The sequence below is a fragment of the Chenopodium quinoa genome, unplaced genomic scaffold, assembly GCF_001683475.1.
Source record: "Chenopodium quinoa cultivar QQ74 unplaced genomic scaffold, ASM168347v1, whole genome shotgun sequence".
Lineage (NCBI taxonomy): Eukaryota > Viridiplantae > Streptophyta > Magnoliopsida > Caryophyllales > Amaranthaceae > Chenopodium > Chenopodium quinoa.
This window is the reverse complement of record NW_018743217.1, coordinates 550,023-567,362: the sequence shown is the minus strand read 5'-3', so window position 1 is coordinate 567,362 and position 17,340 is coordinate 550,023. Positions and strand designations below refer to the sequence as shown.

Sequence of the window (17,340 nt, the reverse complement as noted above, 5' to 3'; positions counted from 1 at the left end):
TATGGATACAATTACTTAAAAATTGGACGAGAGTTCTAGCAATCGATTTATTAAAGAATTTACAGTTCTGAACGTACTAACTAATTTCTAGAACTCTCATCCAATATTGCTTGGCTTCAGATTATATTGGACTAAGCAAAAATGAGTTAAAGAGTTGGCACTTCTTTCTTACTGCAAAGTTGCAGACGTAATCTGTTTTCAAAAAAAAAAAAAAAAAAAGTTGCAGACGTAATCTACATCTTAAGTTAAAGATCAACTAAAGGAGTCGCTCACTTATCATAGCGTACGCCTGACCCATCTACCCTGTGGCAGGATAAGCTACCTACATGAGATCAATTAAAGGAGTCTCTCACTCATCACAGGGTCCCTGCCATAGACCAGAGCCTCTCTATAAGCATATTGAGGTAATGTTGATGTATAAAACAGGAACAAATGCTAACTGAACAAAACTAGTACTGAAAGAAACTAGCAGTACACAATCATTTAAGCCACAAAACAAGAAAGTCACAGGGTAATATAAAGTAACCGAAGACTGATTTTCATCATCTACACAATGGAAATAAAAATTGCATAGTACTATAGGTATTCCAAAGTTGGGGAGCATGATTTACTGAATTGTAGCCTTTCCAAACAACACATGTAAGTGTCCGACACTCCTCAATCTACATCTATAAACACTTTATAGAGCTAAGGGGCTGCTACTCCTATTGCAATATGGTTTTGAGATGGAACCTCCTAGGACATGTAAAGTGGACTCTTTCTCTCTCTCTTGGTGACAGGTGCGGCCCAAGCCTGTTTTTAACATAAATACTTGATATTTTAAGAAAGAGTAATCTACTGATTGCAGTAATGCTGAAGCTTTCATAATATACAACGGTCAAAGCGTTACAAGAGGCTCTGCCACTAGATGACAAATATGATCATGGAAATATGTGTAAATGGCACAGGAACAGAACATAGATTCAAAATCTTGAAGATTCTAGATTTTATTGTAAGCAGTGCTGGGCTTTGAACCAGGATTCATATGATTCATAAGGTTCTGTTCCTAATACTTTAAAACTAGCTCAACCGAAGCTCTCACAATCAACTGTCTACCCATCAAAACACAACATGGCTGCAGCACACAATGACTCAAATCATCTCATCCTACAAGCTCCTTATGTAGTTAGAACATATGGGAGACAGATACTAGCTAACATACAGTATATTTGCCAGTAGAACCATGGAATCAACTAAGCTAACTGTATAAACACCACATAAAGGGAAAATTAATGGGTAGAAGCATATCAAAGGTATCTATAAGAAAGGATCCAAAGCTTGTGCAATACCTCAAAAGGAATATATAACACAGTGCTAAAATTCAGTCATAGTCTCAAAGTAATATGTCCTTAGACTGTAAAGGAGAATTGAGAAATAGAAACAAATATAATTAGCTAAAAAATATGATGATTAAGGAATGAGTTTTCCTACGTCATAAAACCAGTTAAGAGCACATTGTCACAGTTGAGTGGTGCAACCCATCAAGCTGCAAAGGTCCCCATAGCCATAGGAGGAACAAACATGCCAAAGTATAGCTCCCCTTAAAAACAGGCTGAATTTTATTTATTTTTGTGTTCATATAGGTATTTATCTTAAACATAAAGAATGCACAACTTTCATAGGGACTAGCTAGATAAAAAGGTGAATGGATCTATCCCATATTTTTCTAATAAAACTGGAGAGAATAATATGAAGTCAAATCAGACAGATATTCAGGTTACATTTAAGAATCCTCAAAAACCAAAATTTTATGTTGATCTAATCTTGGTAATAGAGGAGATTGAGAGCAAGGCCTGATTTTCCGACAAATTCTCCCCTCAATAGCATTAACATCACGTAATGTTTACCCCCCACCCCTCTTCTCTTCTCAAAGAACAGTAAAAGTAGACATCAACCAAAAAAATTACAATGCATTTTGAGCTGCGAGGAAAGGAGAGAGAAAGAAAACTTTAAGGGCATGTGACATAGTCAGAAATTTTGGCAATCAGAGAGTGTGGCGAAGTCTAGATAATTGGTGTTGACAGTGCAAACTAAGTGTTGTCAACACAGATTTTGCCCAAATTAGAGGCTTTTATCTCAAACACCATAGCTCTGATACGCACAAAATCTCTGTTTGGTGTCCTAAAAATAAGACCTGACTTCGAGTATATCATAAGAGTTCACATGTCTTCACAGATATTTGGTGGTGGTTAGGGCAGGGGGCTTAACTATAAGTTCTAACTAGGCAAGAGGAACACCTAACTTACCTCCATTCTGATCAACCATGGTGTTTAGTGCAAGGATAAATGTTTATACAAGACATCAAGTTGCAATAGTTTCAATAGTTAGAAGATCTAAAACCTTGAATGTCTCTAACATAAAGTCACATTTTGAGTTGAGCGTCGAGCAACACATCAAGTTGCACAAAATAAGGCAACTTACAGAAATGAATGTTGAATTAACACTAGAGCCAGACCAAATGATAGCATTCTTGCTCACTTTAAGTGTTAATGATAGTTTTTATACTTGAACAAGGTTTCAGAACTATTGATTGTCAATAACCAAACAAAGATGATTAGTTGACTCTCAGTAAGATCCTCAAATTGCTCACACCTCACACACTATTCTCATACAACCTTCAAAATCCAATCTAACTGTGCCTAAGATTCAACATACATAAACAAACAACAAGCACGATTTAAGAACCGCCAAGGCATCAAAACAAATACAGTATCCCCTAATGAACTAATTCCCACCATCAAACTATGATCTGATCAACCAAAAATGTATAAATTGGGACAATGGGACATTTTTGGACTAATTTGTCAAGACTACGTATCTTTGATCCCAAACCCATTCCATGTACCAAAAATTAGGTGAAACTTATAAATAAAATAAGATAGAGTGGATTCATCCGTATACTGTTACATAAAACAGACACAATTAGGCAATAATTTAATGGTCAAGCAAGAAAATGCAGCCTCATAATGGCAAAATTAAATATAAACATAATGATGCTACCTCTAACCTCTCTCTCAGCATTGACATATAATTCCCAGTCTTCTAATGTATTCCTATTCAGCACCAAATTTCTTCTTGCAAGTAAAGCTCCCACCTATCAAAAACAGGACTTAGTTGTGCCACGTGCCAATTATTCATTAGCTAAATTTGGCCAAATGCCCTAGAACCAAAGTAGCAGCATCACCTGTAAGCATAATTCTATAATACAACAATTATTGAATAGGTAAACTAAGACATACGGTACCATTGACATTTTAATTAATAATATACAATGCTTATGTATAAACAAAGTAAACGCCTGTATCCCAAAAATTATTAAAACAGAAAGTAAACGCCTGTATACCAAACATTAATAAAAACAGAAAGTAAACGCCTGATACAAATACATTAATCTCCTTAAAGTACTGAAATTTTAAAAAGTCAGAAGTCCCATGCAAATAAATAATAATATCAAGGGCATTGGGTATGGCAGCTTAACTAAAGGACAAGCATACACACTCAGCAACAGGAGTATCATTTCTTACTGAAGGAAATGGACATACTCATTAGTCATTACCCTCATTGCTTATTTTTGTTTGAAAGCTAGAAGTCCAACCCAATTGTTTAAAAAGGATATTCAGATTAACATATTTTCAAATGACAGACCTATTAAAAAGTGGCAAAAGAATATCTCTCGACATTTAGTCGTCATATTAAACTCTATATATATGAAAATTAAATTGATTAATAAGCGTATTTAAAGGTCAAAGAGTAAAATGACACTTATTTGTGAACAAAACAATTATGTAAAATACATTTACACACAAAACATGATAATGGATATAAAAAAATGAAATATAAATAATTATATTTTAATTAATAAGAAAATAGGAAAATGAACTTACCAAGTCATAAAAAAACTACGCAATTGCATGTGGACAAAAAAGGTTTATTAAAATAAATGAAAAATAATGTAGCTCTGAATAAAATACCCGGTAGTGATGTGGCAGAAAATAATGCACCTAATGTGGATAAAAGGACAAAGTAATTAAAACACGAGCTTTTCTATTAAGACTTTCAGATGAGCTGATAACTACAGCCTTCAATGAAGCTGTCGCTGCTAGCAGTAAGGATCGACTTTTTAGAGCTGGTTTGATTGACTTAATAAACGGACTTTTTCTATCAAATAACTTTTGTGCATCTTGAAGCAACATTTCCAGGAAGTGTTCTGGAAAGTCTTCCTTCATTGAACATTTGAAGGTGTCAAGTCATTCGTAGAATCATGCCTCCCCCCCCCCTTTCTCTGTAGATGTAGCAGTTTATGCTTCAGAAAATTTGGAGCTGTTTCCATAAGCAAAATCACACGTTAATGTTTACAATAATATCTATTTTTCTGTAATTTTCATTACCATCATATACCAGTAAAGAAGAGGGTGGTATTAAGCGGTAAAATATCATTTATAAAGAAAAACACTTGCTTTAGCATTACCATTAACAATGACATGTAACTTTTTTACAAGTTAGAAAGTGACATTTATCAACTTGATTTATTACCACCAATCAAACGGGTTGTTTTCCTAATTGGGAGCATTAGCATAGCTCTATTTATTCTAAATCATATCAAAAACCATATATAGATAAGTTGCTTATAAGACATGCCAGATCTTCAAATACAGAAGTCTTGCAATTTCAACTTCTAATCAATGTGTATTGTGCAAAAAGACATGGCCATCACATGTTCACAGGTAACAAGCACTAGCATGAGACCATAAATGTTAACTAAACCATTCATCTTCATATTTTATTGCAACTCAATTTCAAATTTTATTGAGAGCAAACTATGAAGCATAGAGATACTGTACAAACATAAATATAAGTTAAGAAAAACGGGAATGAGCGAGCAAGGACTCACAGAGGTATTATATTTCTGCGGCGTACAAGGCTAAGACGGCCACATTTGAGAATTAATACTTTCCTACCAAAATAATTAAAAATAAAAAGTTCAATAGGTTGATATATAGATAAGTTTGAATAAGGGCCAAAAAGCTAAGGTAAACAATAAGGCAAAAGGAAAAGAATAAGGGTTTCAAATAACAGAATTTTCCACAAAATAAACAAAATAAAATAAAAAAACCGGAACATTAAAACACTATGAAAAGATTGATTAGTAAAAACTTGTTGAAGCATTGGACTTTGTTGAAACTTGAAACTTTCCAACAAGGACTCGTTTAACTTTCCAATTAGTTCCATTTGCTTCAAAGACAAATTCCAAGTTTCCAAGTCAGTTAAGGTGTCAGAACACATGTTTGAATAAGTACAGCAAGGCAAACAAGGAAGGACTTAGCAAAGGATTAGAGTGGTTTACAATTCAAAAATGACGAAGGTGAAGTAATAGCTACATTTGTAGAACACCATTCTGGCCTCAACCATGAACCAGTGAACATAAAGGTTGTCAGAGACAGATCACTGGAAAAGCAAGCGTGAGGATGGAAATAAAGAGTCACTAAACCATGTGTCCAAATCAGATAGTTCTATAATTATAATCAAACCCAAGTGTTAGCTTAGGTTCAGCTTATACCCTTAGCTTCAAAAGTTCACATACCTTCAAAAGAGTCAAATGTCACTTGTGTCTCAAACTATTATTTTAAAGGCACACTAACCAAAGAAAAGGGTACTTACCTTACAAGGAAACTACCAAAAACAAAGAACATAAACAAATTAGATGCTGTAGAGCATCTTAATTATTAGAAATAGAATCAAAAACCAAGTCAGGAGCTCCTGGTTGTAAAACGTACATTAAGGACAACCATGAAGAGAGAGCATCACTTAATCCACGTAGGAAAGGCCAATTAAATAGTACTTGAATCTACCAAAACTCTTGGACTGTCACTGAACATGATGCCATGCACTATTACAGAATAAAAATAAATAAATAAACCATATCACCACCAGCCTAAATTAACTTTTTAGGCCAACAGCTGTGATGCACCAGATAAGCCGATGTTTAATATCCCGCCAGGACCCACTAAACGTGACTAATTATGACATTGATTATATATTTTCATATTATTCCCTCCGTCCGAAAATAATGTCACCTCTACTCTGTAAAATTGTCAGTAAAAGGTGTCACATTCCCTTAAAACAAAAACAGATTATAAGAAAACATAGCCATAATTAAAATGCAATGAAAGAGTTTAGAAAGAAGAAAACTATTATAAAGGGTGTTTTGGGGAAATTATGGTGGTTTCTAAATCATAAAGGGTTGGGACAATGAGATTGCTAATACTAGGCCAAGAGTACCTTTTAAAAGGAAGTGTTGATTCCTCACTATAGATAGACTAACTTTGTAGAAACTTCCTACCACTTGCAATCACATACTTGCATAATACTAAGAGCGGAATCAACACATGAACATTTAACACAACAACGAAAATGACAATGAAGATGATTAAAATTTTCATAACTATCAATCAAATCACAGGCTCTTGTTAGAAAAAAGGTCCCTAGTGGTCCAATTGTACGCACAAAGCTCCATGTATACGTTGCTTCCATTGGCAGAAGCCTATTTAGAGGCATTGAGTTAGCACTGTAGGAGATGGTAGCAGTCAGCCAGTTTGGTATTATTCATATTCAAAGAGAGAAGAGAAATAATAGTTGATCTTTTTTAAAAAGATTTGTGTGAAAATTGAGAAAATTCTTTACTCCCTCCGTCCCATAATATAGTTCATGTTTGTGTTTTTTCACGGTATTTAAGAAATAGAAGGAGAGAGTAGATAAAGTACATTAATAAAAGTGAAAAGTACAATCATAGACTAAAGTTAGGGAGAGAAAGTGGAAAAAAAATACAAAGGCATGTGCAAAATTCAAGGGTAAATTAGGAAATGAATAAAAAGAGGGTATAATGGTCTTTACATACTATCCAAAAATAGAAATAGGAACAACATTTTGGTTCTTCAAAATAGGAAAACGGAACTATGTTATGGGACGAAGGGGGTATTAGGTATTGAAGAGTCCAACCCATGTTGTGTCGAAATTAAGACTCTGAGATGAAATGAAAAGATAGTTCACAGATCATCTCCACAAAGGCAAAAACCAAAGCACTTGCCTGTCAATACACTATTTTGAACAATCTTCAAATTCCAATAATCACTAATATTAGCTTGGTAAGAAAAGTATTAAGATAAATATCAATGCCAAGCCTTTTTTTATAACCATCAAAAATTAATGTTCCATCTTATGCACATCCCTATATGGCAATTATTGACATTGTAGTTGGGCACAGGGGATATTTTCTTTCCTTTATCAGAAAATGATAATAAAAGAGGCTTAATATATAGAAAATGACAATAAGAATGGAGTATCCACAAGAAAAGGAGATGAGGGGGAGAGTGGGTGATCAAGATATAATTTTTTTGCAATCTGTCAGACTCCAGCCATATGCCTCTATGATCCAATATGATAATTCATCCAAACTTCCAAATACAAGGGTCATACAAGAATATCCATACCTTAAGGTTATATTATCAGTGCCTTCTAAAAATCTAAAGCTAATTGTGTGTTAGTTATTGTAATGACTCATAAAATAGGTGATATAAAAACAAATACTATCTAATTTTGAAATAAGATTAATTCCTTTCTATTAATAAATTATTAGAAAGAGAGAGAGATCTTGAGAACGAGTAAGCATTAGTGCATTACCATGGAAACTGGACCAAGAATGTTCTTGCAAAATCACATAGGAAATCACACTCTTTACCTCTAACAAAAAAGATAAAAGGTAAATCTCCATTACATAAAATTGATATTAACAACTAATGATCATAAAGGTCATGATGTTGTTAAGCGCCCTAGTTTTTTTATAATAATATGAACAATTTAAAAACAGAGTAATTACTCCATCTTCTTGAGTTCTCAACTCCGATAGAAAATACGAAACTTATGGTTACTTTCACTTTTAGGAGGAGAGAGATACGAGAGTAAGAAATTCTTCAAAATAATAGTTCTTAAGGTGGGTTAAGAGATGATAAATTTTAAAGAATAAAAGATTGTTATAAAAGGGATAAAATAAAAGCGAGTGAAAATTAGAAAAATAACAATAATAGCATTTGAAAATTTTCATTATAGCAAAGATAAACAACTAATTTATTTTCCCAACTTCAAATTACCCTATGTAAGTTACACAGCATATACAACGGATCAAGCCAACTAATAGAGAATAAGGAATCACTTATTTTATCAACAATGCACTTTATATATCCCCTTTCGCATACAGCAACTGGCAGAAGCACCCAATATCAAGATTTTCACAATCATATAGAAAGTAAATACTAGAAACATTGAACAAATCAATCAAGCAGGAAAAAAATAAAAAATAAAAAATAAAAAACAAAAACAAAAAGGTGCACCAAAATTAGAAAGCAAAATGGACCAGTGTCTGCCATAGGACAAAGAATAGTACTTTGAAATTCTTGTCCCACATAATGATATTAGAGCCACATTGCAACCTTAGCCAAATCTCATTATTGCACTTTTTTAGAGCCACTCCTTATCTTCCCAACATTTATCTTTTTTTTCTTTTTTTTTTTTTTTTTTGGTTTTATCTCTTCCTAGCCAATCAGCTATGTAATGTCACCTAAATCTGTAAATGCCTTTTGCAATAGCTAAAAGATAATTAAATTCTCTAGAGTCACCAGTCACCACATATAGTTTAATTAGTAAAAAGAGTATTGGTTAATTGGTTTCCTCAATATGGTCATAAACTTAATATGCAGGATGTTATAAACTTAACACCAACAATACCAGTCAACTGATTTAATATGCAGAAGTCAATACAAGTGCAAGTTGCAAAAAATTCCCAAATATTCTGACATTGTCAAACAAAATTCATAATAAACTCAGTTGATTGATGCATGGCCATATATGTTGTCATTGAATACAGGTTAGGGGGAAGATTCTACTAATTACATACTTTCTCTATACACGCTGCGGGACGGAAAACCCCAGTTGCTGAGTGCCGATTCTGATGAATATTGCCTGCGGAAAATTTACTATTACCAAACAAAACCAGTCATATGTCAAGCATGCTTTAAAGTACGACTAGGTAACTTATGACATAAAGGATATGTCAAGAAGTAAATAAATTACAAATAGGTGTTCAAATGAATGGGTTTCAATATTCTCAGAATTTACTACTCTAAACTTCTGCAGTAGAACTCCTACCCGGGTCATTGGACTTAGTGTTAGCAGTATTAGCACCAAACCCACACACCAACAATGATATACCAATTTAAATGCAGGGAAAGTTGTAATTTGTCCATAACTACTGTTCTTTACTTTGCTGTCCAGCATAAAACATCACAACTTGAGCAATTATTAAGCATCAGTTTTTTAGCTTGAGCATCCGAAAAGATACACTGAATTAAAAGAGTTTGATGACATGATTAGGACTTCAACACAATAGACAGCCTACATAAGATATAGACCCTATTTTAATTTATATTTTTTAAAAAACATTATGCCAAAAGTCAGCCAGTTGCATGACTCATAAAATATTCAAGTGAGAACTACATCAAGGGGAATAATAAATTAAGCCTTGACATTATTTGGTAGTACAAAGATGGAGAAAGCCTAGGACCCCACGAACTCGTTCTTTGACCCAAACTTTGGTCAATGGTCATACTATATAGGAAAGATTGCTTTGCTTGAATTAAATAATCCGGTGATGGTTTTTCTGGACTTGGTGCCCCCACCCCCTTGCTAATAAAAATATATACCAAAGCTGGTTTTCCAAAGTGCTGGTTTTCAAAAACTTGCAACTGTTGTTTTGACGTAGCCTTGCTAAGCCACTTCTATAAATTGAGTGCTGCATTATCATAAATCTCAAACAAATTACTTGTGAACTTTCCTTCATTGTATTCATTCATCCATAAAAGAAAGGTACGGGTAGTACTTAATACAGCGTTGACTTTATCCTCCCCTTCTCTCATCTGCTATTCCGTACATGTTTATATAATTGACCTTTTATTTATGCATGTCACAGGAATCTGTTCAAACTAATGTCTCCGGCAATCTCGCTACAATCAGAAAAGAAGATGAGAGACAGCCAATCAGAAAACCAATACCAGAAAGGTGTGAGGCATCTCCATGAGAATGGAATCAAGAAAGTTCCAAACAAGTACATCTTTCCCATCCCAGACCGTCCAAACATGAGAAAAGAATCACATATTCAGGAAACAAACATCAAACTTCCAGTCATAGACTTTGCTGAACTACAAGGACCTAACCGGTCTCAAGTGCTCAAATCCCTTACTAATGCTTGTGAACGATATGGTTTCTTTCAGGTTGGTCAGCTACAACCCTTAAGCACCACAATGCACCATTCCCACAATTGCTTTCATGCTAAGATCTGAAGCTAATCATAAATATTTAAGCATAAAACTTACCATTTAACATGTTGCTGCAGGTAGTAAATCATGGCATTCCCACAGATTCTATTAGCAGTATGACTGATGTATGCAAAAGATTTTTTGAGCTCCCATTCGAGGAACGACACAAGTACATGTCCACAGATATGAAAGCACCAGTCCGATATGGAACAAGCTTTAATCAGAACAAAGACGGAAACTACTGTTGGAGAGACTTTCTGAAGCTTGTTTGCCACCCCGTACCAGATGTCTTTTCACTCTGGCCCTCTTCACCAGAAGACCTGAGGTAGTAACAGAGATAACATACAATTAATATTTTTATGCAACCCTACCCACTTGATGATTATTTTACAACGCAATGATTCGTTTAAGCAGTAGGACAGCCAGCAGAGGATAGATTTTGTGGCTGCCTTTCCTTTTTGAGAATAAACAAGTAGAATTAGTGGTCTTAAATTGCCCTCCAAGAATTTTAAAATAAAAATAAAAATCCTAATTACTTTTTTAAATTCTTCTATAGGGATCAGGCAGCTGCTTACTCAACGCAAACTAGAAACCTGTTTTTGATGCTAATGAGGGCCATCCTAGAGAGCCTTGGACTGTGGAATGCAGAAATGAATATAGCAGAACAAAATGAAGTTTTGCAAGAATTTCAAGAGGGGAGCCAGATGATGGTGGCAAATTGCTATCCACCGTGCCCAGAACCTGAACTCACACTGGGGATGCCACCACATTCAGACTATGGCTTCCTAACCCTTCTTCTCCAGGATGAAGTCAAGGGTTTACAAATACAGTTTGAAGAAAAATGGTTGACAGTTGATCCGATCCCAAATGCTTTTGTTGTAAATATTGGTAATCATCTAGAGGTAGATTCTTCCATCAATTCCATAAAAACAAACAAATATATGTTTACTTGCATTGTTGGAAGTTGGAACAGTTATGTTACAGTAAACTAAATGCAGATTTTGATTTTATTTTGCTACAGATATTTAGCAATGGAAAGTATAGGAGTGTGCTACACAGAGTACTAGTGAATCAAGAGAAAACACGTGTAATTGTAGCATCTCTTCACAGTCTTCCTTTCGAGCGTGTTATTCAACCTTCACCCAAACTTATTAACAAAAATAATCCAAGGCGTTACAAGGACACAGATTTTGCCACTTTCCTTGAGTATGTTTCATCATGTGAACCAAAGAAGAAGGCTTTTCTAGAGTCCAGAAAACTCGATTGAAATGCAGAAAAATATGCATGTCAAGACTGTCAACCAAGGAACCGTTTAGAAATTCCTGTACATGATAAATATAGAATATGCCTAACTATTATCAATTTTTTCATCTCAGTGATCAAGGAAAATTGTATTTAGAACAGTCCAAGCAAAGCAATTACAACAAGTTAACTAAATTATTTTTGGAACTAAGAATATCACATTACTAATTGTTTCTCAACTGTCAATGTAGTCCAAACTTTTTTATACTCAACTATTAACTCCTGGCTGACAGATGACATCAAGTTTAACAGAGCCGTTAGCTAGGAGTCATTTCATGAAAAAAAGAATTACATGACTGCAAAGAAACACTGGATAAAAAAAATGAAAGATACACGAACTATAAACTCATGTATCACCTAATTACTAATGATATATAGCAGATAAGAAGTCTATTAAAAAAAAAAAAAAAGAGGGGGGGGGGGGGGGGGGGGAGGGGGGAGGGGTGAGAGAGAATGAAAGAAGGCTTTCTAATTCAGATCTGAATCCTGAGATGCATGCACTCTCAAGAAAGCAAAATAGTAGTAGGTTGGTGCGTTGGGCAACTATAAACATTGGGACTTAAGGCATAGATGCTGTACGGTCTTTGATAGAGTTGATTCTGAAAACTTTTAATCAATAAACCACAAATTTTCAAGCTAAATCATTTGCCAATAAATATATTTACACAAGTGGGATCCCATTACAAATTTTCATGACTGTCATCATCACACTAAGAGGATTGATGGTTTTGATACATAATTTATATCCAGGAATCCAGAAAAATACATTGGACATATTTTTTTGGTGGAGCGTTTACAAGTTTTCATTATTATAGATTTATAGGACAGAGATGCATTAAGTATTTCCTTTTATTATAATGATACAATGTTACATATAAATATTCAATTAATATATAGCTCATACCTCACAAGTGTCTTTCATGACGATTTGAAGAAGCTCCAATTTTAGACACTGATCTTATAAAATACAGTCCCTATCCTGCAAGTTAATGGATAAAATATCAAAATGTATAAAATCCTGCATGTAAATAAAAAAAAATATGTTAAATCCTGCAAGTCACTGCCTATGGCAAGCAGTTGTTTCTATAATAAAAAATTCATAAGCTTTGTCAATGTCCCAGAGCACAAGAACCGATCTGAATTAGCAATAAACTTGGAAACCATCCCCTATTTTGTCCCAGAAGGTTACAGGATATTCTCTGATAGTTTATAGAATACGCTTATTGTAGAGAATGTAGACAGTTAGAGAACTGAAGCTCAGATTCACATACTCACAGCCTATTTCCGTAATTATGCTAGTAAACTACCACAGGACAGAAAATTACCTCGTCACGTATCCAGCTGTAATTTCTCCACATAATAGCTACCATTTTATATATCATGTGCCAATCGCCAAAATACAAGGAAATTCTTTTAAATTGCTCTACATATCAGTAAAAAGGAATCACATACACTCCATATATCAGGGAGTAGGAATCATATATACTCTTCAAAAGTTCAATATAATATTTTATGGTGAAACAAGATTCCAAGTTGAGTAGGGAAAATGATAAAATTGCTCTATATATCAGGGAGTAGGAATAACATACGTGAATTGCATGATAAGATAAAAAGTGTACATGGATAACAAACAGTCAGATAGAACACCTCAAACTAGCAGCTCGGTAAGTGAAAGAGAATTCATTCCCCACCAGACATAGTAATAAAATTAAGTTTACAAGGCTGCAAGCAAGTATAAATGTATAAAAGCCTCGTAGAAAGACCAGAAACCCAAGTTTTACAGGAAAGGCGATACTTTAACTACCTCCTATTCCAAAAAGTAATTAATAAAATGCCTTGCGCAGCTAATGACACTCATGTGACGCACAGCTTTCATATTCAACCAATTTAACTGTTATACAGATTAATTTAATTCTCATTACCACAATCTTAGGTAGCACAATATTATATCAAACAAATTAAAATAAGATGTTATTTACTTTGTATAAACTTCTTCACCTCTTACCTAATTCAGGCTCATACTTAACATCCTGTATGCCTTTGGCTTTTTAATTATTCAGAATATTCCAAGATTTCTTATCTTAAAGTCAATTGATTCACAAGGAATGATCAGACCTCAAGAGTCAAGACCATTAAGCTTATACATAAACATTAAAAATAAAAAAATTTAAAAAAAATTTTAAAAAAAAATTAAAAAAATTTAAAAAAAATTAAAAAAATTAAAAAAAGGGTGCTCCTTTGGCTTGTTAATATAAAAAATATCCCTGGATTTCTTTATCCTTAAACTTAAAGTCAATTAACTCACAAGGAATGATCAGTCCTCAAGAACATTAAAAATAATAATAGTAAAAAAAATATTTACAAAAAGGGTGTTGTTCTGATTGCTGAACTTGATAGATAGCAAAACTAAGACACTCTTGAGTAGCTCAAGAACAATTATTTTCACTACAGAACCTTGAAGCAGACTACCCTTTTAAGCTTTACTTAAAAAAAGATAAAAAAAAAAAAAAAAAAATACTTCCTCCGTTTCTATTTAGTTGACGCGTTCAATTAAGGAGAGGAGAGAGAATGAGAGAGAATAATAAATCAAGTGGGATACATTAGTAAATGTAAGGTATAAACTTACCCACAACAAAAAAAAAATAAAAAAAATAAAAATAAAAAACAACCTTCCAACTAAAAATAAACTTCTTAAAAAGAAATACGTGTCAACTAAAACAACGAGGTAAGTAATAATAAGTATTGTGGTTAATACTTATATGCTACTACGACGAATCATACAATAAATAATTTTTTCATGTCTTATTGTTATAGCATTTACAATAACAATCAAAATTCCTCAAAGGAATAAGCACCTCACTTCACCGAGAATCCTAAATCCAGCAGGATGACGTGCATCATTCTCCCGAAAGAACATAAAATGCAGGTTATATGAAAAAGTCTTATCTGCATTCAAAATATTTACAAACAAAATTTCTAAATGAAAAAGTCTTATCCGCATTCAAAATAATTTCAAACAAAATTTCAATAAAAGTTGGAGGCCTCTAAACTATAACCTCACATCTAGACATCTAGTTACATATTCTCCTCACACCAATGTTTTTTGTTTAAGCCAAGAAATTCTCAATGGCTGTAGTGTTTCCAAATTCAGCACAATTGATGGTAACTTATTGCAGGTTAGGACTACAATGGACAAACCCATATGCCTGACTAACATATCCTCTACTTAATATTCTAAATCAAGTTCAATTCAGATAATTTTGGGCTAATGAGTTCGAACAAAAATAATATGAGTTCATATAAGGTAAGTTCATAGGCAATAAGTTTGTAATTGATACAAATAAGTTCAGGATCATTAAGGGATATCTATTTCAATTGTCAACTAACAAGTTTGGAGACAGGCCAATAAGTTCAAATGCTTTAAGTTTATGTCTAATAAGTTTTGAACAAGTAGAATTCAAGTGAAGAGAACACCCAAAATTTAGCTCGAGAAAAAAGAAGCAATTGGTATGACTAACTCTTTTCCATGCCATAAAGACCTATCATTGGCTTTTTACATCCAAACTATGTTACTCGGATTCTTTCATTTACCTCACGTGTCTGTGTCGACACGACACATGTCGGACACTGACACTTGGACACTTCATTTTTAACTAAAAGCACAACTTTTTTATAAAAAATGGGCGAGTTCGATGCTTGGACACCCGTGCCTAATTTAACACTTCATCCGAGTCCAAGTAAGATAGCATCCAAACATAACATTTTCAAGCTATACTAAAATACTCCATCACAGAATAATTGATATAGTATAGTGAAAAAAAATATATCAAATCTTCAATTATTCTAAGACATGAGGAGTTGTGTTGTTTACCTGAATTTCACTTATATTATTCTATCCGGGCTTAGTAGCCCAAAGTATCTTATCTTAAATAAACTTATTAGCCCTTATATTTATTATTATCCTATTGGGCCCTATAGATCTTATCAGACCTTACTAAAACTTATTAGCCCTCGCAATGTGTTGCATTTAACAATTCTTTATTTATCTTCTATTATTTGATCTTACTAACCCTTACATTATCTTATCTAAACTTATTAATTCTTAACAAAACTTACTCCTAATAGGGTGTACCGTACACCTAACTAACCATAGGTTAGTTTTTCTTCATCATTTGATGATTAAATGAAAAACAATTATCAAAATGGGTATAAATTACCCATGGGTGTACGGTACACCCGGTGTATATAACAATCTCTCCAATAAGGCAATAAGGCTCAAGTAATTGAAAATAAAGCGAGGAGAACAACGCCTAAATTTACTACACCCAATTCTAGCATGAGAAGAACAGCTCAATTCTCCATTTTTAAGATTCAAATATTCCCTTAGTTCACTAATCATCCCACATGGCCACAAATAATAGTTCAATGTTACACGTTCGAATGAGTTCAACTAAACTAGATAGCGAATCGCAGCCGACATCGGTTTCATGTTACCAAAGCGTACCATCAAATTAAGTAACACTACATATGCACCTCATAGTTGATTGCTTACATTAATCAAATAACAAGGGGGTTTAAAAAATTGGCTTCCTACCCACGCCAGTAAATAAAAAGCAATAAAGAACTTGGAGAAAACCAACGAGAAGCAATGTCAGTGAGCATAAACAATTCATTAATGGCCCACTAAATTGCTCAAATTATAAACTAATTAATCAATAATTCAGAGTTCCAGTTAATACCCACTAATTAAAAGAGCAATCTAATCAACTATAATACGAATTTCAAGACAAATTCTCACGCAATTAATAGTACAAAGAAGAAAGAACAAAGAACAATAAAAAGCAGACAAAATAATAAGAACAATGAAAAGGGTTACAATTTTACCTAAAAATTGACAAATTTACAGGCGTAGCTAAAAAGAAATGGGGTCCATTTGAGACGTTGATGTTCAAGAATTTGTTCGAATTCGAGCATAGTCCAGGAATTTTGGTAGAGTTGTTGCTGCAGATTGATCATCGTCTTTTTCACCGCCATGTGAGGGTAATTTGTTTGTGGAGACGGTGGAAATTCAGATTCTACGCTATGGTCTATGGAATTAACATTTTTTACATTCTACCGTTTGACTGTGACTTTGACTTTGAATTAGACACTATATGTCTATACTACATGAAGTCATGAACTAAGTTGAATACTCCCTTCTTGTTTTTTTTAAGTGATACACTTTGACCGCCACATAATTTTAGGCAATTTAATTGATTTAAATAAAATAAGAGGTAAGTGGGGTAGTAGAGTATTAAAAAATTGTTAAAGAAAGATAGTGGGGTTTATAGTTTATTGAAAAGTAATAAATGTGAGAGGAAAGATATAATAAAAAAGTAGTAGTGGGTTTGGATGGGGACCATGAGAGGAGAGAGATATAATATTTGGAAATTTTGTCAGAAAAAAACCATTTATAATAACTTTTTTGTTGGAAAAAACCTTATAAAATTTTTTTTGGCAACTAGAAACCAGATTGTAAATTTTTTTTGTTGAAGACAACCAAGAACACTAATTCACTTAATTAACCACTAATTTATCTTATTTATTCTAATTACTCTCATTTAGCTATTTACTTATTAAATTAATATATAAATTA

The 17,340-nt window shown here is 33.4% G+C and overlaps 1 protein-coding gene and 1 long non-coding RNA gene across 2 annotated transcripts; one reads left to right on the top strand and one right to left on the bottom strand.

The window, feature by feature from the left end:
* Positions 1–9,304: 9,304 nt before the first annotated feature.
* On the top strand, positions 9,305–11,884 carry LOC110734688 (protein DMR6-LIKE OXYGENASE 1-like). The gene is made up of 5 exons (XM_021914829.1): positions 9,305–9,954; positions 10,058–10,358; positions 10,481–10,728; positions 10,960–11,305; positions 11,425–11,884. The coding sequence occupies exons 2-5, from the start codon at positions 10,074–10,076 to the stop codon at positions 11,668–11,670; spliced, it is 1,125 nt and encodes a 374-aa protein (XP_021770521.1). The 5' UTR covers positions 9,305–9,954; positions 10,058–10,073; the 3' UTR covers positions 11,671–11,884.
* LOC110734689 lies at positions 10,636–16,783 on the bottom strand. Its single transcript, XR_002513872.1, has 3 exons — positions 16,590–16,783; positions 12,610–12,684; positions 10,636–10,723 (listed from the first exon to the last, which is right to left on the bottom strand). It is a non-coding gene; the product is annotated as an uncharacterized LOC110734689 (long non-coding RNA).
* Positions 16,784–17,340: the final 557 nt, after the last annotated feature.